General features: G+C 45.4%; 1 protein-coding gene across 18 annotated transcripts in view; it reads left to right on the plus strand.

Moving 5' to 3' along the window:
- Positions 1-24,144, plus strand: part of PPP6R3 (protein phosphatase 6 regulatory subunit 3) — a 128,143-nt gene extending 103,999 nt beyond the window's left edge. For 12 of the 18 annotated variants that reach the window (XM_036860019.1, XM_036860017.1, XM_036860020.1 and 9 more), the window contains 8 exons: positions 220-350; positions 5,030-5,151; positions 9,396-9,549; positions 10,945-11,051; positions 12,458-12,608; positions 18,491-18,508; positions 18,776-18,892; positions 21,897-24,144. In XM_036860019.1, coding sequence (XP_036715914.1) covers positions 220-350; positions 5,030-5,151; positions 9,396-9,549; positions 10,945-11,051; positions 12,458-12,608; positions 18,491-18,508; positions 18,776-18,892; positions 21,897-21,948 — 852 coding nt within the window. In that variant the 3' untranslated portion in view covers positions 21,949-24,144. Of the gene's footprint in view, positions 1-219; positions 351-5,029; positions 5,152-7,913; positions 8,091-9,395; positions 9,550-10,944; positions 11,052-12,457; positions 12,609-18,490; positions 18,509-18,775; positions 18,893-21,896 lie in introns of those variants that run through there. The other 6 variants (XM_036860012.1, XM_036860015.1, XM_036860025.1 and 3 more) reach the window with 2 other exon arrangements.
- Positions 24,145-25,614: the final 1,470 nt, after the last annotated feature.

The following is a 25,614-nucleotide window of genomic DNA, read 5'->3' on the forward strand; positions in this document are numbered from 1 at the left end:
CTCAGTTTCTTGTATGCTAGTTTTGAAGCCAGTCTTTTGGGGGGAACTTTTTGTTGTTACTTACACAGAAGCTGACATTAGATGCTTACATTTTATCTTGGTGTATGTGATAGACACAGTTTTTTTTAAAGGATATAGAAGAAGATGATTTACACTGGTAACTTTTGCGGAAAATAACTTGATTTTAAAATTGATTTTCTCTCTCTCATTTTTATTTAGGGAAATATTGCCTTGTTTGAAGCATGTTGTAAGGAAAGAATACAGCAGTTTGATGATGGTGGCTCTGATGAGGAAGATATCTGGGAGGAAAAACACATTGCATTTACACCAGAATCCCAAAGACGATCAAGGTGAAAAAAAGTTCGTTATAGTAGTAACAGTATCCAAAGCATAAAGCAAATGATTATTCGGAGACGTACATTGTAACCTCTCCAAACATATATGTTTGACCTAGAGATCAGTGCTTTTCTCATGATCAGAAATGCCCTTTTAAATTGATGTGAGTTGGTGCCACTGCACTTGTCTGCAGTGTGAACAAATCAAGGTAATCTACTTGAAAATGCTCGAAGTGTTTAGACATAGTTCATGAAACGTTGTGACACAGCCTCTTCTCATTGGGAAATGGTGCTGAGGAATGTAGTCATATCGTGCTTTGAGTAAACATTCCCTTACCAGGAATAAGAGCAGCAGCTGAGTTGTATGTTGTTTCTTACAAAAGACTGAAAGTTTCCCCAGGGAAGGGAAAAGTTGTTTCTAAAAGTTAATTTAACTTGGGGAGACAGAGTCATGTCATTTGATACCCACTGGGATCAACCCAGTCTCTCCCCTCTCCCCCTCATTTTTAAAATTCACTCTATCCAAAAACCCCAGCTACAATGCAGAGCTTGTCAGACTGGATAAAAAAAATAAGGCCTGATTTATGCTGCCGATGGGAAATAATTTAAATTATTTAAAAACTTAAATTAAAAAAAAAATTTAAACAGGTCAAAATTAAAGGTAGAGGGGTCTATATTAATATTAAAGTAGGGCTTCCCTGGTGGCACAGTGGTTGAGAATCTGCCTGCCAATGCAGGGGACTCGGGTTCGAGCCCTGGTCTGGGAGGATCCCACATGCCGCGGAGCAACTAGGCCCATGCGCCACAGCTACTGAGCCTGCACGTCTGGAGCCTGTGCTCCGCAACAAGAGAGGCCGCGATAGTGAGAGGCCTGCGCACCGCGATGAAGAGTGGCCCCCGCTCACTGCAACTAGAGAAAGCCCTCGCACAGAAACGAAGACCCAACACAGCCAAAAATAAATAAATAAATAAATAAAAATTTAAAAAATATATTAAAGTAGATTTCAAAGGAAAAGGATAAAGGAAAGGTCATAAAGGGGTTATTAGAAGAACATAATGCCAATTGTAAATGTCTACGTACCTAATAACAAGGCTTCAAAATAGAGCAAAAACTGATAGAACTGTGAAGAGAAGTAGGCAGATTGCACAGTTATAATCAGATATTTCAATGCTCCTCTCCCAGTAATTGATAAAACAATAGGCCATAAAAATATAGAACACTTAAATACCTACAGGGCATTTATAAAGTACTACACCCAACTCCACAGCAGAATGTGTATTCTTTTCAAGTATACATGAAATATTTACCAAGAGAGATCATATTTGGGCCATAATGCAAGTCTCAGTAAAAAGGTTTCAAGTCATACAAAATACACTGTCTGACCCCAGTGGAATTAAATTAGAAATCAGTAACAGATCTCTAGAAAATCTCCAAATATGTGGAAACAAATAACACATGAATTAAAGAAAAAAAATCACAGGGGAGGGACTTCCCTGGTGGTCCAGTGGTAAAGAATCTGCTTTACAATGCAGGGGACGTGGGTTCGATCCCTGGTCAGGAAACTAAGATCCCACATGCCGCGGGACAACTAAGCCTGTGCGCCACAACTACTGAGCTCGTGCACCTCAGCAAGAGAGCCTGCCTGCTGCAAACTACAGAGCCCACGCGCCCTGGAGCCTGCACACCACAGCTAGAGAGAAGCCCACACGCCGCAGCAAAGAGCCTGCATACCTCAGCGAATATCCCGTGTGCCGCAACTAAGACCCGATGCAGCCAAAAATAAAAATAAATAAATAAATAAATAATCAATCACTCAATCTTAACCAAAAAAAAAAAACATTTAAAAAATTACAGGGGAAGTTGCACAGTACTGTGAATTGAAAGAAAACAAAAACACAATATACCAGGATTTGGACCTTGCAACTGCAACAGTACTTAAAGGATCATTTTTAGCAGTGACTGCTTACATTAAAAAAGAAGAAACATCTCAAATCAGTGACCTCAGCTTCCACCTTAAGAAATGACTAGGGCTTCCCTGGTGGCGCAGTGGTTGAGAATCTGCCTGCTAATGCAGGGGACATGGGTTCGAGCCCTGGTCTGGGAAGATCCCACATGCCGCGGAGCAACTAGGCCCGTGAGCCACAATTACTGAGCCTGCGCGTCTGGAGCCTGTGCTCCGCAACAAGAGAGGCCGCGATAGTGAGAGGCCCGTGCACCGCGATGAAGAGTGACCCCCACTTGCCACAACTAGAGAAAGCCCTCGCACAGAAATGAAGACCCAACACAGCCATAAATAAATAAATAAATAAAATTAAAAAAAAAAAAAGAAAAAGGAATGACTAGACATACGAAACAGAAAAACAGTAGGGAAAATCATTGTAATCAATGAGTCATGACTGAAAGTTGTTGTTTGAGAAGATTAATAAAACTGATATACCTCTAGACAGAATGGTCAAGCAAAAAAGAGAAGATACACATTATTAATATCAGGAACAAGAGAGATGACATCACTACAGATTCTACAGATACTAAAAGGATAGTAAGGATTATTAGGAGCAACTCTATGCCAATAAATCTGACAACTTAGATCTTTGAAAGACACAGACTACCAAATCTCAAGCAAAAAACGATAACCCGAATTGTCCTATATCAAAGAAGTTGAATTTTTAATATAAAGCTTCCCACATACACACAAAAAAACTCAAGGTCCAGGTGGTTTCTCCTTGGTGAATTCTGCCGAACATTTCAGGAAGAAATTACACCAGTTTATACAAAAGCTTCCAGAAAATTGAAAAGGAGGGAATAGTACCCATCTCATCCTATGAAGCCACATCATTGTAACTTGATACCAAAAGCTGGCATTGCATTACATGATATGAAAAGAAAAGTGACCTGTTATTCTCATGAACATAGGTACAGAAACTCCTTTAAAAATTTTAGCAAATAAATGCAACGATACGTCATGACCACGCAAGGTTTATTCCAGCAGTGCAGAGTTGGTTTAACATTTGAAAATCAGTCAGAAGGCATGTGGCTGAATGCAACATCTATTCCTGATAGGAATGCTCAGCAAACGAGAGATAGCAGAGGATTCCTTCAGCTTGTTTAAAGCTTCTCCAGTCAGCCTGCAGTTAGCGTCATACTTCACGGTAAAAGACTGAATGACTTCCCCCCAAGATCAGCAACAAAACAAGGGTATCTGCTCTTACCACTGCTTTTCCATATTGTGCTGGAGGTTCTAGCCAGTGCAGTAAGTCAGGAAAAAGAAATAAATGGTTTCTAGATTGGAAAGGAAAAGGTAAAATTACCTTTGTTCATAGACAATGTTACTATCTATGTAGAAAATGTGTTGTAATCTACGAAAAGACTACTAGAACAATTAAGTGGGTTTAGCAAGATTGCACAATCTTGGATCAATATAATTGTATTTCTGCATACTGCAGCCAACAAGTAGAATTAAAATTACTAAACAGTACTATTCATAGTAGCATCAAAATATTAAATGTATAGAGGTAAATCTGACAAAAGACGTGCAAGGCCCATACACTGAAAATTATAGAACAGCTGAGAGAAATCAAGACTTGATAAATGTTTAAGAATTGGAAGACTTAATATTGTTAAGATGCCAGTTCTCCCCAGATTGATCTAGATTCAGTGCAATCCCAAACAAAATCATAACAGGTTTTCTTGGTAGCTATTGACAAGTTGATTTTTAAATTCATATGAAAATGCAAAGGACCTAGAATAACCAAAACAACTTTCATTAAGAACAGCATTAGAGTATTAACACTATCTGACTTCAAGGTACAGTAATTAAGACAGGGAATAGATCAGGGGGACAGAATAGAGAGCCCATAAGTAGACCTACATACATATGTAGACATCTGATTTATGGTGGAGGTACAAAAGCAGATCCGTGGAAAAAGGATAGTCTTTTGAAGACATAGTGCTGGAGCAGTTGGACATCTGTATGTAAAAAAATGAACTTAGTCCATACCTCTTACTATAAATACACATTAGCCCAAAATGGATCTTAGGCCTAAATGTAAGACATAAAACCAGAAAACTTAATACTGGAAAATCTTTGTGACCTTGGGTTAGGCAAAGATTTCTAAGATACAACACCAAAAGTGCTATACATGAAAGAAAATTTTGATAAGTTAAACTTTATCAAAATTAAACACTTCTATTCTTCAAAAGACACTTAATATTAAGAGAATGAAAATACAAAGCATACACTAAGAGAAAACATTTGCAAATCATATATCTGATAAAGGATTTCTGTATAGAGCATATAAAGAACTCTCGTAACTCTATAGTAATAAAAAAGACAACCCAATTTTTAAAATAGGCTAAAGATGTGAAAAGAACACTTGAGAAAAGAAGATGAGCACTTGAGAAGAAGCTCAGCATCCTTGGTCATTAGGGAAATGCAGATTCACGCCACCAGGGGACACCTCCACACACCCTCCAAACAAGGCAGTTGTTTAGATTATGATCTGTGTCTTCAAGCAAGCCCAAGTGGTAGAGCAGCTGGTGACCCAGAGTAGGATCAGTCTTAACAGAAGGACGGGCAGATTGGATCCAGGTGAAGTGCAGTACGATCTTTTTGTTGTTGGAGGACTTTTGAATTCTTTGGATTTAGTTGGTGGCTGACAGGCAACATTAAATATTTTGGTCCTTTTTTTCTTAGCTCGGGGAGTACAGACAGTGAGGAAAGTACAGACTCTGAAGAAGAAGATGGAGCAAAACAAGACTTGTTTGAATCTAGTAGTGCCAACACAGAGGATAAAATGGAGGTAGACCTGAATGAACGTAAGTTGCCTTCTTCTTCCGTATCAGCCGCTGTGTGTTGGAGATAGCCTACAGTATCTGAGATGTCTTCTGAAGGAATAGTTAAGTTGAAGCACATGTTGTCATTTGAGTCCCCTTGAAGGTTTAAGTCTCAAGGACCGGGCCTAAGGGAAGGAGCAAGTTACACCTTTGATGGGAGAGCATCTCTTTACGGTTTGGAAACCCTCTGTGTGAGTCTGGCTAGAGGACAGAGCACACTGGTAGGTCCATCCTCTGGCTACAGAGACTGGGTACCAAAGCAAAAGGGGAAAGACAGTAGATTCTGGAAAGATGAGGAAAGACTGATCTGTAGAATCGGGAGTGCACTTCAACCAGAGGAAACACCTTAAAGCTCGAACAGTTTTAAATGGGTTCTTCACGGTTTATTTATGAATCCTGTAATCCTAAAACTTGTCCAGCTAAGTGCTTATTTATGTTTTGCTACTTGCTAAGAAGACTTGTGTTAGCTGGCCTTCTAAAAATACTGTTAACTTCTAAGAGTTCAGACAAATTTTTTTGTGAAAGAGCCATGCAGGTTGCTACTGGGGCTTTCCTCAAGGCTGAAAGGGCTTCCTGTTATCCAGGAAGGCCTTTATGACTCAGTTCCAGAGGCTGAAACCCAGCTCTGGAGGTCAGGTTCAACCTCCTCGTAACCTCAGAGCTTAGCAGTAATCCAGCAAATCCCACGTGTTACAGATCCGAAAACGGAGAGCCAGAGAGGAAGTACAGATCCTGTGTCCTCTCACTCCTTTCCCAGCTCACCTTCTTCACGAGGACGTGATACAGTTCAAATCAGCACACCTTTATCAGGTTTCTCCTGTGTGCCAAGAGCTTAGAGCCTACTGACAAAATGGAGAGGTTTACCATCCAGTGTGATGAGGATGGCGGGCCGGGGGAGCTCAGGGGGGGCCCAGCTCACCCCAGGCGTCTGCACAGACCTCCCAGAGAATGGGATGCATAATAAGGACAAGTAGGGATCAGTCAGTTTGCACAGAAGGCAACTCACATGAAGGTGCAGAGCTGTTTAATATAGCTCAAGAAAAGGGTGAGGTGGTGGAGGTGAGGCCAGAGGCCAGAAGGAGAATTTTATCCTGAAGGCTGTCATCCTCCTCCTGAGGGTTTTACTAAGAATTACAGTATTTGATCTGTTTGGAGATGATCACTGTGGGCAGCAGCGTGAGAGCTGGATTAGAAAGCGCACACTGGAGACAGGAAAACCAGTAAGAGACTCACCATTACATGTGAGAAATGGCGAGGGCTGATCAGGACAGGGGCCAGGCGGCAGGGAGAAAGGGACAGGCTGGAGGCCCTGATCTTTTAGCTCTAGAATGTGTGTGTGTTCACGTGTACGGTTCAGTAGTGTTAAGTATATTCACATCATTGTGCAGTAGATCCTCTAGAACTTTTTTGTCTTGCAAGGCTGAAGCTGTACCCATTAAACAACCACTCCCCATTCCCCCTGCCCCAGCCCCTGGCAGCCACCATTCTATCTTCTGTCTCTGTGAATTTGACTCCTCTAGAGACCTCATCGAAGTGGAATCACAGAGTATTTGTCCTTCTGTGACTGGTGTATTTCCCTTAGCATGATGCCCTCCAGGGTCATCCATGTTGGAGCGTATGGCAGGATTTTCTTCTTTTTTAAGGCTGAGTAATATTTCAGAGTCTGTGGTTCTTTGAGGTCACTGGGTGGGTGATATGTGACTGGGAGAGAGACCACACACTTGGTATGACTCACTGCCACTGTCACGGTGACGCTGGAGCTGGGTGTGGGGACAGGGAGAGGCGGAGGAGGAGCATCCCGGATGAAGGTCCCGTTCACCCTTCCTCGATGGTGTGTGGCCTTACAGGCCTCAGCCCTTCTGACTCTGCTCCTTGGGAAGGGCTTCCTTTGCACTGACAGGCCCACAGAGGTCGAGGTGGGGCCGGGGAGTGGGGGCATGCTCCTCTCCTAGGGCTCTGAGCTGCCTCAGCCCCCTGACTTTGGGAGCCTCCGCCGTCCCCAGCGATCTCTGTGGCTTCTTTCAGTGGTTTTTGGGACTGTTGAGTTTTTAATGTTAGACTAATTCTGGGGAGCTAATCTGGGAAAGAATATCCCAGAATGATAACAACAGGAAAGTCATTTTTGTGTAGCCTAATTTAGTTATGAAGTGGAACTTTGACTTGGATGGAATGAGTCTAGAACTTTGCATATGGTGGCAGGCAAACATGCCTGTCAGGTTGACCCTTCTAAGGTTGCAGGTGAGGCTTTCAGACATTGAGGTATCATCCCTTCTCGGTGCCATTGGAGCCCAGCTGCACACACACACAGAGTGCAGTGCAGGAAGCAGGCCCTCATTTAACCCTCAGGACTAAGTAGATGATCTTATCCAAATTGAACAAATGAGGAAACCCAGGCTAAGGGGAGTTAAATAACTTGCCCAGAGTCACAGTAAGGTGGTGTATCTGTAAAATTGGTACACTTCTGTTGTACACAGGTCCTTCTCGGTCATTTGTCTCGAGGAGAATCCCCAAATAGCTAGCAGATTCCCTAGTCTAGCATTCCTTGCTTACAGCCTGGAGCTTCCAAATTGTGATAGAAAACATCCCTGATAAAGAACAGTGGTCCCCACACCCAGCTTGTCCCAGCAAGGATTTGGGGATTCAGCATTGAGTACTGTGAGGGAAAGCATGGTGTGCGATGAGAGCAAACAAACAGACCTGATTTCATCTGAAGGGACACATCTCAGGTGTCGACCTTTAAACAGAGACCGGCAGGTTGGACCCAAACTGCAGCATGAGAGGAGCAGCACAGACAGGGAGCAGCGCCCCTGCAGTCCCGCCGCTCCCACCTCTGAACGCACTCCTGTGCCTGCAGGACCTAGAAGGTCAGCGAGAAAAAAACTCCTCTCTACTCTCAAAACTGCACTTCTGACACCAAATGTGTGAGTTTCCCACACAGACCATTTCTCCACACCAGCTGAGCGTCCTGTACAGCTCAGTTCAGGCACTGACTACCTGGGCTTAGAGTCAGACCGCACAGGTTAAGGGCTCAGTCCCACAGGATAGCTGCCCCGTCCCGACTGGTACTTCTGACCAACTGGCTATAAATAGGGAGTTCCCGTGACCTCTTTGGGTTTGATTATTTGCTAGAACCGCTCACAGAATTCAGAGAAGCACTTTACCTACTATTACCAGTTTATTACAAAGGATATTTTAAAGGATACAAATGGACAGCCAGATGAAGACGTAAATAGGACAAGGTCCAGAAGTGCCCCGAGCACAGGAGCTTCTATCCCCATGGAGTTTGTGATGTGCCACCCCCTGTCGCCAACCCGGAAGCTCTGAAGCCCTGCAGTTTGGGTTTTCATGGGGACCTCGTTAAGTGGGCATGATCGATTAAATCATTGATCATTAGTGATTAACTTGACTTCCAGCCCCTCTGCCCTTCCGGAAGGTTGGGGGAGGAGTGGTGGGGTAGGTCTGAAAGTTCCAACCCTCTCGCCACCTGGTTGCCCCTCGCCGGCCCCCACCCTGAGGCTGTCCAGGAGCCCCCAGCCGCCAGTCATCTCATCAGCACCCGTCTGTCACTTCAGAGTTTCCAAGGGTTTGGGGGGTGGGTGGGCAGAGACCAAACACATATTCCTTATTATGTCACAGGAAGCCTTGCTGCTGTTTGTGCTAACGGTAGTAGACTGCAGGGCGGCTGTGGAAGGCATGCGTGTGGAGTGTGGCCGGTCGTGGACTGGGAAGCATTAAGGTTGTTTCCAGTTTACTGCAGTTGAATAGCCAGCATGCTTTTCTTTAAAAAAAAAATTAACTATTTATTTTGGAATAATTTTAGATTTACAGAAAGGTTTCAGAGATTGTCAGGGAGTGGCTGTATACCCTTCACCCATCTTCCTCCCGATGTTAATATAACCTTGGTACATTTGTCAAAATTAAGAAATTAACATCGACGTGTTCTTTTATGTGTGGCTTTGTCTTCTTGTGTGATAATCTCTATTGGAAAAAAATCGTAGAGAGGAATTGCCAAGGGATCAAAGGGAACACACAGTTTTATAATAGGGTAGATGTCTCCAAATTGCCCTCCAAGTGGCTGTACCATGTCCGCTTCTACCCACGGTGTATTAGAGTGCCCTTGGCCCACAACTGCGGGCTTTTCATCATTGCACCTGTTTTTGAAAAATACTTGTGTTATAGTAAACAACTGAGGTGTTCTCAAAATGAAATGCTTCCCCTCTTTTTAGCACCCAGCTGGTCTGCCAGCTTTGATGTCCCCATGGAGACAACGCACGGTGCTCCCTTAGACTCTGTGGGTTCTGACGTCTGGAGCACGGAGGAGCCAGTGCCGACTAAGGAGACAGGCTGGGCTTCTTTTTCCGAGTTCGCATCTTCCCTGAGGTGAGCGTGTGCGCCAGCTCTCTAAAGCTTTCCACACGAGAACCGAGGATGCCATGGGTGTTGTTGACACTGTTTGTCACCTTGATTTTCTTCCAAGTTGAATATAGTGCCTTAAACAAGATTGAACATCAACAGGGGGAGATATTGACACAGCTATGAGTTACAAGAAAAACAGTCCTCCTCCTCCTCCTTTCATCCAGGATGAACTGGGAAAGGAGTAGATCATAACAAAGTAGGCTGGGGAGATATGGCCAGGAAGTCAGTCAGCACAGTGCTGATGAAGGTGTCAGGACAGGCTTGGGAACGAGGTGAAGCCAAAGAATTCGTGGCAGACACCTCAGTGTGGAATATTATAGAAGAATGCAGAATATATCTTGAATTTAATAGATAATGTGAACTTGTATTTCGCTTGTAGCTGGTCTAGTGCTGTAAATTAAGGGGTGTGACAGGTATGGCTGTCAATCTTGTTAATTGTAATTCTCAGTAACAGCAACCTATCATTTTGTAGTTTTCCTGAATAATATTGTCAGCATTTGAGTATTAACCATGGATTTCATGTCTTGTTAGACTTACTTTGATTTGATTAACGTTGTTTTATTTCATCTACTGAAAAACAATCAATCTCCACCACCCCATTGGAAAGATTTTGTTGCTTTCCCCATCCTAACCAGTGATGTTTTTAAACAGTCACTGGTAATGGAAAAGATAAGACAAACTGTTATGAACTAGCATTTACCGTTACAGACAAACCAAAGAGGAGGCTTTACAGCACCTCTAACAATAGCAGTGAGCCGTTATTCAGAGGTAAAAGTGAGATTTATGGAAAATGTCTCCCGGATATGATGAATTATTTCACTGACTCTTCCAGTGCAGGACAATCAAGTTTCCAGCTCTTGCTTTTCTGGTTACTTGAGAATGTTGTTGAAGCGTCTCGCTTCCCTTTACAAGCCCTTGAGCACAGGCCATGTTTTCTCATTAAATATCATTAAGAGGGCCAGGCGCTCTAGGCAGTTTGGCTTGAGGCGATAAGGATTTTTGTAAAAATGGCACTGTAGATACAGTTCATATCGTACAGCGTACGCACTGCTGTCCCAGCCCTGGGAGCCTGGGGATTATGTGACCATGAGGGGCTGGGGGCATTTTGAAACTGTCTAGAAACCTCTGAGAAGTCCCTGTGTGACTGCCCTGCTGATTTAGCAGAATATCGGCCCACCCACACTCATCTGCTACTCCAAGCCGCCGTCCATGCTTAGATCTGTGTGTCATTCATTGGAGTCTATAACCAACCGTGTCTCCCCAGTGGAATTGGAACTGATGTTCAGAGGTTTTGGGGGAATAATGATAACTGAGGTCTGTTTCCCACTGCTAACCTCTGAATTTTCTCTCTTCTAAAAGCACAAAAGACTCTTTAAGGAGCAGTTCTCCCGTGGAAATGGAGACCAGCACGGAGCCAGTGGGCCCTCTGGCGCCCAGTGCGGCTGCGCTGGTAGTGCAGCCGGAAGGTGGGTGCAGCGCGCCGGGGCCCGGCCTGTGGGCCGCTCCTGTGGTGGTTGTTCGCACTGTAACTTTATGCTGAGTGTTCTAGATCGGAAAAGTTGTCTTTGTCCACAGAGCAGGTTTTTAAAAAAGTTCAGGGGCTCCAAGGACCCAGGAAAATGAGATGGTGGGTCTGATGTGCTCAGGGCTATTGAGGAAAAGAAGTTGTGTATGTTTGCCAGAACCACAGCATGCTGATCCTAGAACAGTAAGGGATCTAAGTTACCAGTCACTCGGTTCCCTCAAGACACGAAAGGAAACAGGCCCAGAAAGGATGAATGGCCTAGCTTACAGCACCCAGGGTGAATAAAACCAGAACTAGTCATGTGTGCGCCAAGCCCATCTTGCACCCAGTTCTTTCGTCCCTTGGAGTTTGCTTTCTTGGTGCATATGTGTATGTCTGGGCACATTTCAGGCTCTGTGGTGGTTTATTTTCTTCCCACCTTTGTGAATAGATGAAATGGTCAAGGGTATCCAGTGGCTGTCTTTTTCAAAACATGCACTTGTTCGTTGCATAGGCCCTGAACTATTTTCAACCTGATGAGGGGCGTGGGAGGTGGGGGGAGAGCGCGGAGGTTAGTAAAGGGGGCGAGGAGTGGGCGTGGATAGTATGTGGAGGAAACAGAGAAGTCAGTCCTGAGAAAAGGAAATGAGGGTACAGGTAGAGGGCACAGGAACCAAGGGGCAGGAAATTAATAAACCCAGAAATCAGTATTTTGTAAACATTCTATATAGATGACCTAATTTATCCCTCAGCGGTTCTACAGGTGGCTTCATATACCCCCATTTTGTGGATAAGAAAACTCAGGCGCAGGCTGGGTGCTTTGCCCCGGGCTCTGAGGTTGGTAAGTGGTAAGGTGGTCAGGCTGGGTGTGAATTCAGGAAGTCTGACTTCAGAGCCTACACTCATAACCAGTATACCACGTGGCTCCCTCTTATAGAACAAAGAAATAATCCACAGGGAACCACAAAAAGGTAACTTTAAAAAAGGAAAAGAATAGGACCCAAGTGTGGGACAAGTGAGAGGAGAAGGATGAATGAGAAGGGTACATGGATAAACCATGAACTGGGTTCTGGTGGGTTGTGGTTGTAGAATATATGACCGCCCGTCTGTCCTGCGCTGGGAACTGGAGAACGTGAGGGGCAGGAGAGTTGGCTGGGAGAAAGTTGGGTGTGCGGGTAGCTGGGGAGACTGGGGGGGGACTCACCGGTCCTACGCTGTGGGGAACCCATGCAGCTTCTCTCCTGTGGGCATCGCCAAGAGGCAGCAACAGGCAGAGCATGTCACTTTTCTTCTTCAAGCAGTAGAGGTAACGTTGGGTGGCTGGGTCTGCACAGGTGTTCGTGACGTTCAGCTGTGTGTTCTTTTCAGCGCCAGGCAGTGTGGCCATGGAAGCCAGCTCTGATGGAGAGGAGGATGCAGAAAATACAGACAAGGTAACTGAGACAGTGATGAATGGCGGCGTGAAGGAAACTCTGAGCCTCACTGTGGATGCCAAGACAGAAACCGCGGTCTTCAAAAGGTAACCAGGGCTACAGTGTGCTGGCAGCTGCAGGTTGTTGGAGGGGGAGGCGGAGGGGAGAGAGACCGCAGATATTAACAGCTTTAATTTGATTCAAATGTGGGTTCAGACATGAGCCTGACCTCTTTCTAATATCTCCGTTAAATTCATTGAATCTTAACAAAGAGATGGAGTTTGGGTCGTTAAGTGTTCCTCCCCCCCCCGCCCCGTTTTCTTTAAAGATTATTTATTTACTTGTTTATGGCTGCATTGAGTCTTCATTGAGGCACGCGGGCTCCTCTCTAGTTGTGGTGTGTGGGTTTTCTCTCTCTAGTTGTGACGTGCGGGTTTTCTCTCTCTAGTTGTGGCACGCGGGCTCTGTGGTTTACGGCACGCGGGCTCTAGTTGAGGTGCGCGAGCTCAGTAGTTGTGATACGCGGGCTTAGTTGCCCCGCAGCATATGGGATCTTAGTTCCCTGACCAGGGATTGAATCTGCGTCCCCTGCATTGTAAGGAGGATTCTTTACCACTGGACCACCAGGGAAGTCCCACCCCTCCCGTTTTAATAGTGTTTAGAAGACTGTAGATTCAGAACACTGATGGATTCAAAATACATGAGTATAAAAAACTGACAATCTCTAGCCATGATAGGAATTGCACTGGATACAGGCAGGCTGCAAAGCTTGGACCACCTAAGCCAAAGGTTTGGTACTATACAGATCATTTTCTCCAGACATAATGCAGCCAGCAGAATTCAGTAGCAAAATGATAGCTTTAAAAAAACATATTTGGAAATTAGCCTCACTTCTAAACTCATGGGCCAACAAGGAATCATAATGAAAATGAAAAACTTAAAACTGAAAGAGTAATGAAAAAGTTCTATCAAAACCTACAGACTGCAACTAAACCAGTGCTTAGAGCTCTGGTCTCCATCTTACACAGACCCTTTCAGATCACGAGAAGTAATGCTTCCCGACTCATGAAGTCAAGCAAAGCATGAAAGAAAAAATAATTGTAGGTTACTTTCATGTGTGGGTCTATATGTAGAACACTTTAAAGTTAAAAGCCAGCAAACCAAATCCAGCAATGTGTTTTTAAGTCATGACCAAGGATGTATCGCATGAATGTAAGGATGTCATAACATTGTAAAGATTATTGAAGGTAATTCACAGATAAAAGGATAAAAACCCTTTGGACCTTCGGTAGATAGACAGAAAAGCATTTGATAAAAATTAAAGTTGTTTGTGACTATTTAGCAACCTAGGAATAGAAAATAGCTACTGATAAAAGTGTCTACTGAAAGTCTACAGCAGACTTTATTCTTAACGGTGAAGCATTATTTTGAAGAAATAGTCCCTTCAAAGACATGACCCAGACAGCGAACCCTGCAGTGACTGCTTCTCTTCAGCACTGTGCTGCTGGTCTTAGCACACGCAGCATAAATAAAAACAGATTTGAAAGAGATAAAATGGTTATTGTTTGTTCGTAGGTTATGATTTTCTACATAAAAAATTCCAGGGCTTCCCTGGTGGTGCAGTGGTTAAGAATCTGCCTGCCAATGCAGGGTACACGGGTTCGAGCCCTAGTCTGGGAAGATCCCACATGCCACGGAGCAACTAAGCCCGTGAGCCACAACTACTGAGCCTGCGCGTCTGGAGCCTGTGCTCCTCAACAAGAGAAGCCGCGATAGTGAGAGGCCAGTGCACCGCGATGAGGAGTGGCCCCCGCTCGCCGCAACTGGAGAAACCCCTCGCACAGAAACAAAGACCCAACATAGCCAAAAATAAATATTAAATAAATAAATTAATTTAAAAAAAATTCCAGTGGAATCTATAGGTAAATATTAGAATTATGAGGAAAGTTTAACAAGTTTACTGGATGCACCCACAAATCAATTGCACCTTATAAGCCAACACAAGATGTCTTAGATGTGTCCCTCCCCCTTTTTAAATGAAAAGTTAAACCTTGTCTATAACTAAGACTGAAAAAAACAAAGGCCTAAATAAATAGGGAGATATACCATGTTTGCTAATGGGACGATATCTTTGGCATTTCTTAACAAATTAATCTGTAAAATGAACGTACTTCTCATCAAAATCCCAATGGAGTTTTTATGAAAGGGAGAAACAGATTGTGAGATTCCCAGAGAAGACCAAGGGGAGCCAAGAATAGCCAAGGTCATGTTAAAGAGAGTAAAGTGAGGGGCCTTCACTGTATTAGGTAGCAAGACTTACTATTATTGAGGTGATGCATGTGACCTAGGCACAGAGTTGTACAAACAGACAGACAGACCCCCTGCACTTACGTGTTAGGGTGACATAAGCTGGTGAGGAAGGAAGGGACTAATAAATAGTGATTATCCAGTGTTGGAGAAAAATAAAATTAAATCTCTCAACATAAGTATGAAAGGCAAAACTACAACTTTCAGAAGACAGCATAAGAGAGTATCTTACAACTTTATGGTAAAGGGTTTCTTAACCATAAAAAAGCCAAACCATAAGGGGAAAGATTAATAAATTTGACTTTATTTAATTTCTAGTATTCCAAAAGACACAATAAAATGAAAAGACAAGCCATAACCAGCAAAGAAACATGCAGTAGCAGGATATAGGAAGAACCTAATATCAAAGGAAGAGACACAATCTAATAACTTTTTTAAGTTGACAAAGGATACAAACAAGCCATTATTGGTGGAGGAAAGCAAGGAGCAGACTGACGGGTCAGCCTCAGCCTCTTGTCAGTGACAGTAATGATTCAGTGCTGTTCCACGCATTTTTGTTTGTTTGTTTGTTTTGGCTGTGCCATGAGGCATGCAGGATCTTAGTTCCCCAAACAGGGATGGAACCCGTGCCCCCTGCAGTGGGAGCGCAGAGTCTTAACCACCTGAACACCAGGGAAGTCCCTTCATGCGTGTTAATCTATTAATTCCTATCTAAATTGTTACAGAAAATAGAAAAAGTGCAAAAGCTGCCTGGATCTTTTTATGAGGCAGTGAAATCTTAATTCCAAAACCAGATAAGGATAATTACGGGAAATGATCAGCTTATGTCACTTACAAGCAAACTAAATGGAAACCTCCTATATAAAATATTTGCTAACTGAACCTGACAGTATACTAAACATGATTCTTAATGATCAGTCAGAGGGTTTATCCCTGGACTGCAAGGATGGTTCGGCATCAGGAAATCTGTCAGTGTAATTCACTGCATATTAATAGAGTGAACGAAAGTCATTTGATGTTTTTGATGAAGCTTTTGAAGAAAGCTATATATGATTAAAAAGCTATATATGATTAAAACACTGAGCAAAGCAGGAAGAGAAGTGAATTTCCTTAACTTGGTAAAAGCTAAATACCAAAATACTACACCAAAAAGTATACTTAACGAAGAAATTTTAGGTGCATTAACTTTAATGGAAGGAGCAAATAGGGATGCCCATTGTCACTGCCACTGTATAGGCAGTCCTGGGGAGTGTTAAGAAGAAAGGAAGAATAAATAGAGGTATAGGTAAAGATGAGATGGGAAGTGATGAAACTGATTATTTGCAGGTGATAATGATCAACTACAACTAGGTCAGTAGCAGACTTGTAAGATTTCAGCAAAGCTGCCAGTCAAGAGAGCAATTTAAAAAATCAGTAGCCTTTCTCTACATCAGTCATAAGCAACTAGGTTGTATATATAATAAAAAGGAAAGTGCCAGTCACAAAATACATCCAACTATAAATTATTTAGGAATTATCTTAACCCAGATATCTATAGAGAAAACTCGAAAGTGCTAATAAAAGAAGCCACAGAAGAAGATCTGGACAAGTGAAGGCCATCACAACGAGATGGGACAGCTCAGTGCTGCAGAGACACCCACCATCACCAGATTAATCTGTAAGTTTAGTGCAGTCCCAGTCACAATTTCAGTTGGAATTTTAAGACGCTTGATAAACATATTCTAAAATTCATGTGGAATAAAAAGTTTCCCAAATTGCTTAGAGAGCCATAGAAAGGTTAAATAAGAGACTTACCCTGACAGTACTGGTCATGCTGCAAAGTCAAAATACTTAAAACAGTGTGATATTAGCACACAGATAGTTAAAGGGGCCACTGTGGTGAGAGAGAGCTCAGTCCCAAGGCGGATGGCGTAGCAGCAGGTGGTGGAGGCGGGCTCACTCCAAGGGAACCAGTGAAGCCTGAGCACGAAGGGTGAGAGCACACGTGCAGCGCCTCCTGTGTGCCCGGCGCTGTGCCAGATATTTCTCACGTGTTAACTCGTTTCTTTCTTTCAAGGACCCTATAAGATAAGTACCATGGCTATCATCCCACTTTCCAGATGATGAAAATGAGATACTGGAGTTAAGTGATGTGGCCAGAGTCTCATGGTAGTTAGAAGAAAATGCAGTGTATCCTGACCTGTGGACAGAAAAGGACTTCTTTTTCAAAACAGAAGAAAGCAACCTCCAAAAGCATAAACCTCATGCAAAGAATAGAATTGGATTACATCAAATTTAAGAATTTCTGGTTAATATAGTATTGTAGACAAAATTAAGAGGCAGATGGCACATTGAGGGGGGAAAAGCTTACAGCTCTAAATCAGTCAGAAATTAACATTTAATATTCAAACCAGTAAGGAAAAGATGTAGAAAACCCAAATCAGAAAATGGGCAAAAAATATCATTAGGCAGTTTACAGACAAGGAAACCCAAAGGGGCAAAACTAAGAAGAGATACTCAAAACTCATTCATTATCAGATACCTCTTACTAGACTGGCAGGAATTGGAGAGGTGGGAAATGCTGAGTATTGGTGGGCTCGGGGGCTACAGGAACCCTGTCGCCCTGCTGGTGGGCATGCTGGCTGGAAGGATGGCCAGCATTTTCCACTCCTGCCTGTAGAGCCCTGAGAAGTGTCCCAGCGGGTCCAGTGGGGCCCCAGCAGGCAGTGGCAGCGTTGCAGCCGTGTGCACAGAGGCACCGGTCGCTGTGAGAACGCGGTAGAACGGGAGGTGTGCGCCGTGGGATGCTGTGCCACAGGCAGCAGGAAAAGACGGCCCTGCAGACTGTGCTGGTACAGAGATAAATGCAGCGGGGTGTGGGTTCCAGGCCAGTGATGTGTCTCAGAATACACGTACGAGAATGAAAGTAACATGTATTGAACACATCAGGATAGTCGCTTTGGTGGGCAGGGAGTGGAGAATGGGGATCAATTAGGAGGAGTAATGAACTAGACTTCCGTTCACTTTCCTCCTTGTAAATTGCCAGACCCGTCTGAAAGCCACCGAGAAGTCATCCTAAAGTGAGGTTTTTCATAAGCAAATCTGGGACAGGACCCCACACTAAGAATGATGGACTGTCCCAAAGGGAACCTTTAGCTGCCCTTAAAAGCTCAATTTAGTGCCGTCTTGGATTGTGTCAAAATGGGAATGCCAGACACAAAATAGGCAGAAGTCTAAATTCCCAGCCCACAGACAGTTGACAGCATTTGCTCCTTGTCTTTCTCTGCAAGAGCAATCTAAGGGGAAAATCATCCTTTCATGTTTCGTTTCCCCAAGCCCTCTCTCTGACCTCTCAGGACCAGTTTTTACCTTTCTGGCCACTGTTCCTGGCTCTCTTTCCCTTCGTGGTTTGTCCTTCTCACGCACTGTCAGAAGACAGCTGCAGAAATGCGTCCTGGCTCAGGCTGCACGGCCTCCTGCTCGCGTGACACCAGGCAGCAAGCTGATGGGGGGCTTGGCCCTGAAGGCAGAAGTCTTTAACTAAAGACTCATTCCTTCAAACAGGTTCATTTGACACCTTCACCGAGTCTGCAGTTTTGCTTATGTGCAGTCGTGGACATATTATTCCCCCAAATACCTCATTTATAGGAGTATTCTGAAACTCTTGTACATTTCTTTTTCTGTTTTGCACACTTGGCTTCAGAGTGTTGAAATCCTACCGGTATGTACAGTGACGTGGGACCATTCTTTACCAGACACCAGCTGCACTACATCGTCCCTCTTTCGGCCCCCACTTGTGTGTGACCCTCCCCTTCCGTGGTGTCCCAGTTGTGCCTGTGGTCCCTGTGATCCCCCCCGAGCATGCTCAGCCCCGGGGCTCGGATCCATGGCCGCCATGACTTCCAGAGCCATCTGCATGCGCCCTCCTCCTCCACCCGGTGCTGCCGCGTCGGGCGTCTAATGCTGCGTGTCGTGCTCTTCACTGCAGTGAGGAAGGAAAACTGTCTACCTCTCAAGATGCTGCTTGTAAAGACGCGGAGGAGAGCCTGGAGACGGCAGAGGGGAAGTCTGCAGCCCCCCGGCCCCCCAGCAGCCCAGAGCAGAGGTAACTACCTGCTTCCGGCCGTCCTGCCTAGGCCCTGCTCTGGCTTTGTCTCCTGGGAGCTGGGAGGGAGGTTGGTATGGCGGTGGGGGGTCGTTAACAGTTGTCCTCAGGTGTTCAGTGACTTGCACAGAAGCATTTTCTCAGTTCCGTATGGTAATCAGGGTGACTGAGCTGAGAACGTAGACGTAACAGTTCATCTCCTACTGCAGAAGCTGAAAACTAACTGGTTTTTGGAGATTCAGTAACATCACTGGCTCTTTGAGAAATTATTTGGGCTGGAGGCGTCTCTCATGCTGGCATAACCCCACCCACCCACCCCCCTTTTTTTTTCTTGATGAGGCACCAGCTTGAGGCTGATACTGAGCCCTTCCAGGATTGGGTTCCCTCAGCGCCATAGTCACCCAGCTGCCAGGCACACACAAGCGGCTCCCTAGTGCCCGGTTCCCACAGATGTGTCCATGTGACACCCGGGAGGGCTTTCCTGGAGAGCCTTTCATATGTGTGGCTAAATACTGTCAACTCTCAGATGAGTCCCTCTTTGGTTTTGTTTTTGCGAAATATTTATCTTGTCCGGATGAAGTGTGAAAATCCCACCACTAGAGCCAGGGGATTTGAAATGTGACGTCATCTGTCTAGCCACCTTTTGCCTAGACTGAGCCCGTGGTCTGGAGGGACAGGCCCAGCCAGAGCCCCAGCCCCCAAGGGCCGCCCTGGGCTGGGTGCAGCCCCGCAGGCAGGGCGTGGGCGGCCTCCTGTTGCTCCAGAGCTTGCGTGGGAAGTTGAGGACTTGCCCTTGGACCACGTGGACCGTCGCTCAGCGCTGCGCAGACTGAACTGTTTTGATTAAATATATCCAACTTTGTATATTCCTTCCATAAGGAATAAAGTAACTTTTAAAGCCATTGCCGAGAAGTACTTTCCCTCTCAGCTGACGCCCCCAAATCTAGGCATTTTAGGGGCAGTGTAACCAGTGGGAACCAGCAGGGGGCACTCTCTGTTCACTGGTCAGTAAACCTGTATGTTCATAGTGTAGCAAACCCTGCTTTTGTTTCTCTCATGGAAATTACAGCTGGGATGAGGGGTTTGCTTTTGTAATTAAAAACGTGTGTGTGTGTATAAAACAAATTAATTATGAGAACTACTTGTGCGTGCCGGCGGTAGTGGTGGCTTTGGGAGGAGGAGATGGGATGGCACTCCGGCTGCAGGGGAGCCAGCCCAGCTGTGCGTCTGAGGGTTTGGGCAAGTCACTCTTTTGCCGAGGGTTTGGTATGTTTTTTTCAGAGGTCCTCTGTAGGTGTAATAACCTAAGCAGTCCTTGTCACCTCCCTAGTGTCTCCCTGTAAATTTCCTTTGTATGGAGAGCCGCCTACAAGGTATCTAGCCTGTCCCACTTTGGAGTCGTTGCTCCTGGAGCGTGTTCTTGGTTTCTCTGGCATGAGTGATACAGCCTGCCTGTGGGATCGGCTCCTGGGCTCCGGAGTGCAGAAGTGTTTGCCTCGGGGGACCCACTTGCTCTTCGTGCAGAGAAACATCTGGGATGAGGAGCCCTGCCTCTCCCAATCTGCAGGACTCAGGCAGTGGAGGAAAAAGGTGGGGAGAGCCAGTGGGAGAAGAGGGGCCATCACTTGTCTGCCTGTCCTTCCTCCGTCCCACACATATGAGTGCAGCAGGCACTGGTTTAGGCCTCGTGATAAAACAGTAGCAAAACAGACCCCACAGATAATGTATAGGGACATGAAGAGTAAATAAAGCTGGATGAAGGAATAGGAGTCCCACTTTAGGTAGGGCAGTCGGGCATCTGAGCTGCTGTCTTGGCGGGGACAGAGGTAGGTTTTCTGATGTGTCACATTTGCATTCTAAAAGCAATTTACGGTACTGTTGACGATGAAGATAGCCATTTGGGACTTTCTGTATGCAATCTTACCTAGATCGTTCCTGTCACAGCCAAATGTTAATTTTGACGTTGACAGATGTGCACTATTGCACGTAAAGCTTTTCATTGCCACAAAATTTTATTTTTCAGTATTTATCAAGTATGTACAGTATCTGTGCCAGCAGTGTGCAAACAGGTACCTTGCATACGTTGTATACTCATTTCTTTGGGGGGGGGTGTTTTACAGGGGGAGAAAACTGAGGTGAGAGAGGTTAAGACACGGCTTGTAAGTGGCGAAGGCAGGGCATGTGCCCGGTTATGTCTGGTTCCAGAATGCAAGTGCCTGTGTCTGTGATATATTGAGACACCATGGAATGTAGGGAGAGTCTGCTGTGTGAGTGGAGCTGACTTCATGGGTCTCTGTTAGGATTAGCAGGGGTCTGAAGCACTCTGTAAAGTTGGAATGCCGGTTCAAGAGTACTTGTGCTTCCCAATTTCAGCCCTAAACATCTTTTCCTAAGTCTCGTTCATAAGATGTAGGTCACATTGTAGTTCGGCAGGAAGGTCCTGGGTACCCTGTCACCACTTTGTTCCTTTCGTATCCCCCTCTCCCCCCACCCCCACCCCCTGCAGCGTCACCCCTGATGTTTGCTTTGGGGGAGCACGTTTGTTAAAGTGCACACCTTTGTTCTCAAAGTTGGTCCTTTTACAAACTTTTGTCCCCCCCACCCCACCCCCCAGTAGCAAAATCCTATTTTTATCAAGTGAAATTTTATGTGGATTGCAATGTACAGAACAGAGAAAAAGCTGTTTTGAAGGAGGGATGAGCAAACAGCTCCTGAAGGTTCGGGGACCACTGACCAGTCTGTCCCTGTGCTTCTGAGGGGCTGAGGCGCGGTGGGTCTCACGGAGCCCCCGCTCCTCTGCAGCCCTTGCTACGTGCTTAGTTCGCTGGAGCTGAAGCTTAGAGCAGTTCAGTTAGATTTTCTGGAGCTTTAGGAAAATTCATTTAAGAAGCATTTCATGAAGTAACTGCTGAGTGCAGGCTTTGTGCTAGGCGCTGCGCAGACAGTATTCGAATAAACGCTCCCCACCCTCGGGGAGCTACACGGAGTTGGTCTCACCCCGCAGGACTGAGCAGTCGAGCATGCCGGGCGATGCGGCGGTTAACGGCCCCGTATGATGAGCGAGCTCCGCCGCCGCTGCCGCCGCCGCTGCTGCTGCTGCTGCTGACCGGGGACCGCAGGCGCCACCGTGCGGGGTCCGGGGCTGCGTCGGGGGCCCGCCGAGCCACCGCTGCTGCACGCACTCTGCAAGGGATCAGGACCAGCAACCTTTATATTCTAGAGTCTAAGACGTTGTACAGAGAAACCCAGAAGTGTACAAATATTGCACATTGACAAATACCAAGAATTTTTGCGTATGTTTATATTGTATTGTTCTAAATAATGGGTAGCCTGTGAAATAAGATCTTGCCACCCATGTAATAATAGTAGTAATACTATAGTTAAAATGGCTGTAAGAATAGTTTTATAAAAGTGAATACACAGATCTATTGTATTTGAAACATAACTATTTGACAATTATTAGTGTGACCAAAGTATTAGGCAGTTTTCATACATTTTTCACCTTGTACAAAGTTCTGAATTCATTTTTCTTCCAGGTTGGCGAGGAGTTGTAGGATTGAGATGCCCTCTAAGTGTTATTTTGGTTGTTCTAACTTACAAAAGTGATTTTGAATAAGAAATTCTTGGTGTTCTTTTTATAACCAGTTTTTGATTGGTAACTGTTTTCTGTATTGTTTAAAGCGGATCAAAAAATGTAAGTCTATTGGTAGAGATTAAGTATTTATTGCTACAACTTAGTTGATAAATTGATGTTATTGTAAAGCCATATGTTCTGTTAAAGTCTTGTTTGCTTGAACTGATTATCCCTACAGGTGAAACACTAGAATATTTGGAGTGTACATGGCTTGTGGTTTGGGTTTTTTTTGTTTTTGTTTTTTGTTTTGTTTTGGTTGTTCATCTGCCTTTTAACCCGTTCACCAAAATTTACCTTGTTAACAAGCAACACCAATGAAAGTTTCAGAGCAATCTGCGTATCTAACATACCTAAATCATATTAGGCAAGTCAGTGGAAAAATGCTCGTGCTGCTAATGGAATTAGAGTGCGTTCATTTTACAGGCTAGTATTTTTAAACTAGAAATCAAAATCCGGCACCTAAGCATGTTAATTGTTTTACTGTACCTTGTGAGGTTTTCACTCGTAAATTCTAAACCAGTGTATTTTTTTTTAAGAACTGGTTTGTGTACATATATAGTGATTATGGATACTAATTCAATGTAATTTATAATTTTCTATGTCAGTATAAAAATACATCACAGCCTTCTCAAACAGCTGAAGCAATATATTGTATATTGCCATATTGTCTGGTGAAAGGGTTAAATTACTTCACCTCCTGCACTTTTAGATGCAAATCAGTTTTTCATTTCTGTAATAGAAAATTATTCACGTATTTTTACATCATTTGTTTTTCCTGACCAGTATTTAAAACCAAAAGGATATTCTGAAAAATGGCCAACGATTTTTTTAGAAACAGCATCCCAAGCAGCGTGCCTAAACATTACATTGCATATGGAAATAAAAAAATCAAATGTCTAATGCCTTATTTCTGATTTACTTTTCCATTGTAAATGGTGTGGAAACCCTTCATGAGGTTTCCCGAGGCAGGCCTAGCTCTCAAGGACAGTGGCGTCGGCCGTGCCCCTGGGACAGACGGCAGGGCTGCTGTGCCTGGCCTTCGCGCGCCTCCTCAGGGACCCTTTCTGTTGGGAGCTCCTCCCAGAAGACACTGCCCTCGGGTGCTCTCCCCAGGACTCTAGCACTGCCAGAGGACAGGGCGCCCTTCGCTTGTCTCAAGGACGCTGACTGATGCGACCCGGACCTCGGGGACTGTGGAAGGACGGCGCGCTCTCGTCTCGCCTGGTAGAGAGCTTTGCGGGCACCGGCCTGGCTCCAGGGGCGCACGCGCTGCCCCTGTACCATCCGGATTTGCTTGGCTTCTCCATCCCACCCAAGGTAAACACGGTGTCTTATTTCATCCCACCCACTGCCGATGAAAGGGCACTCAGGGTTTCTCCTTGGGGGGGTGTTTTGTTCTGCTCGACTCGCGTGGCAGGGAGGGGGCACGGGTGGGCAGCACAAAGGCTGTTGGGGGTGGGAGGGTGCCAGCCCCGGGGGCAGGAGCGAGCACAAGCTCACTGAGTTTCTACTTTCATTTCTGTGGGTTGGCCGTACTGAATGCGAGACTAACAGATGTCTACGACACCATACCTGTATTAAAAAACGACAACAAAATAAAGCCTGATTCTTTGTTTCTAGAAGTCTTCTCTTGTACCTTGCTTGGGCTTTAATAACTAGACAGGGTGTGGGGCCTCACGAGAGAACCACCACTGGTGTTTGGTGGGTCGGGCTTCCTGACACCAGCTCTCGTGCTGCGTGCACCAGATCCTGCGCCGGGGAGACTGAGCGGCTGCGCCCAGGGAAGAGCCTGCGGTCGGCGGGCTCGGGGACTTGTCCTGCCCAGACGGCGGGAGCAGCCACAGCCCACCGCGCAGGGGCTCCGTGTACTTCGCTCAGGGGATCTGCTGCGAGCTCGTGCTGTGTCTGTCCTCCGTGCACGACACCTCCCCAGCCTGGGGTTTTGGCATCCGGCCCCAGGAGGTAACTGTGGAGGTAAAATTTCTCAGGTGTTCCATAGCGGTGTTCAGAATGTGAGGCTGTGTCACAGCTGCTCCTTTTCCCTCCTCCATCTGTTTGCATAAGCAAGTGTCCCCCTGGTTGTTATCAGTCCCCCAGAGCCAGCTAGTCACCACGTCCCCCTGTGCTAGTCTGGGCACACACCCCTGGGCCCCCGGACGCCGCAGGCCCCGCTGAGCGCTCAGAGCCGTGGGCTCCGGACCAGGGCTGGCATTCACTCACAGGCCGCCCCACCCACCCAGGATGGAGAGCTGCTTTTTGTCTCAGCTGCTTTTTCTGTCCGATGGGGAAACCACAGCCACAAGTTCATGGACTTAAAGCACATAGAATAGTTCTTGCCTTACTGTAAACACTTCATAGATGTTAGTATGTGCTGTCTCCTCACTTCTCAACCCCTTAAGGTCACCTACTGGCCTTTCTAAATCCTGGCTTTGAGCCTCTGGTTCTGTTTACAAGCTGAACCTCCGGAAAACTCGAGCACCTTCACTCCAGGCAGATGGATTTAGTCATTTTTCAGCTTCAGGGTCGGCTACCTCCCACGTGCCAGCTCTGGCCCAACACCTGTGTTTACAGGTGGTTTTCCTGGGACAGAGCTACGTCCCTTCGTTTGTCCATTGTCCACTGCTTTTGCACCAGGGTGACAGGCCAGGAGTCGTGTTCCTTGTCTCGCTCCATAGCCGGTGTTCATTCTTTCCTTCGATTCGGTTTCTTCTCTCTGGATCCTGTTCCCGTCCTTACTGATACCTTTTTGGCTCGGCCATTCATTTTCAGCAATCAGTGCGTGCTGGCTTTGTCCTTACCATCTGTACCGATCGTTCATTACTTACCTAATGAACCGACGACACAGTGCTGCCTTTGAATTTATTACCCTAGTTGGGTTATAAATGCTTAAAGGCAGGGACCCCTCCGCTGACTATTTCATACTGCCTTACATAAGGCATTGAGTGGTTTGGTTTTGTTTCTCCTGTACAGTTCTCCACTTGTTAACGGAAAACTGAGTTCTTAAAGCACTGTTCTAAAAGCTTTATGTGCATTAACTTTTTTTCACAGCAATTTTGTGAGATAGATAGTTACCCTCATTTCACACGTG

The sequence above is a fragment of the Balaenoptera musculus genome, chromosome 8 (genome assembly GCF_009873245.2).
Source record: "Balaenoptera musculus isolate JJ_BM4_2016_0621 chromosome 8, mBalMus1.pri.v3, whole genome shotgun sequence".
Classification (NCBI taxonomy): Eukaryota; Metazoa; Chordata; class Mammalia; order Artiodactyla; family Balaenopteridae; genus Balaenoptera; species Balaenoptera musculus.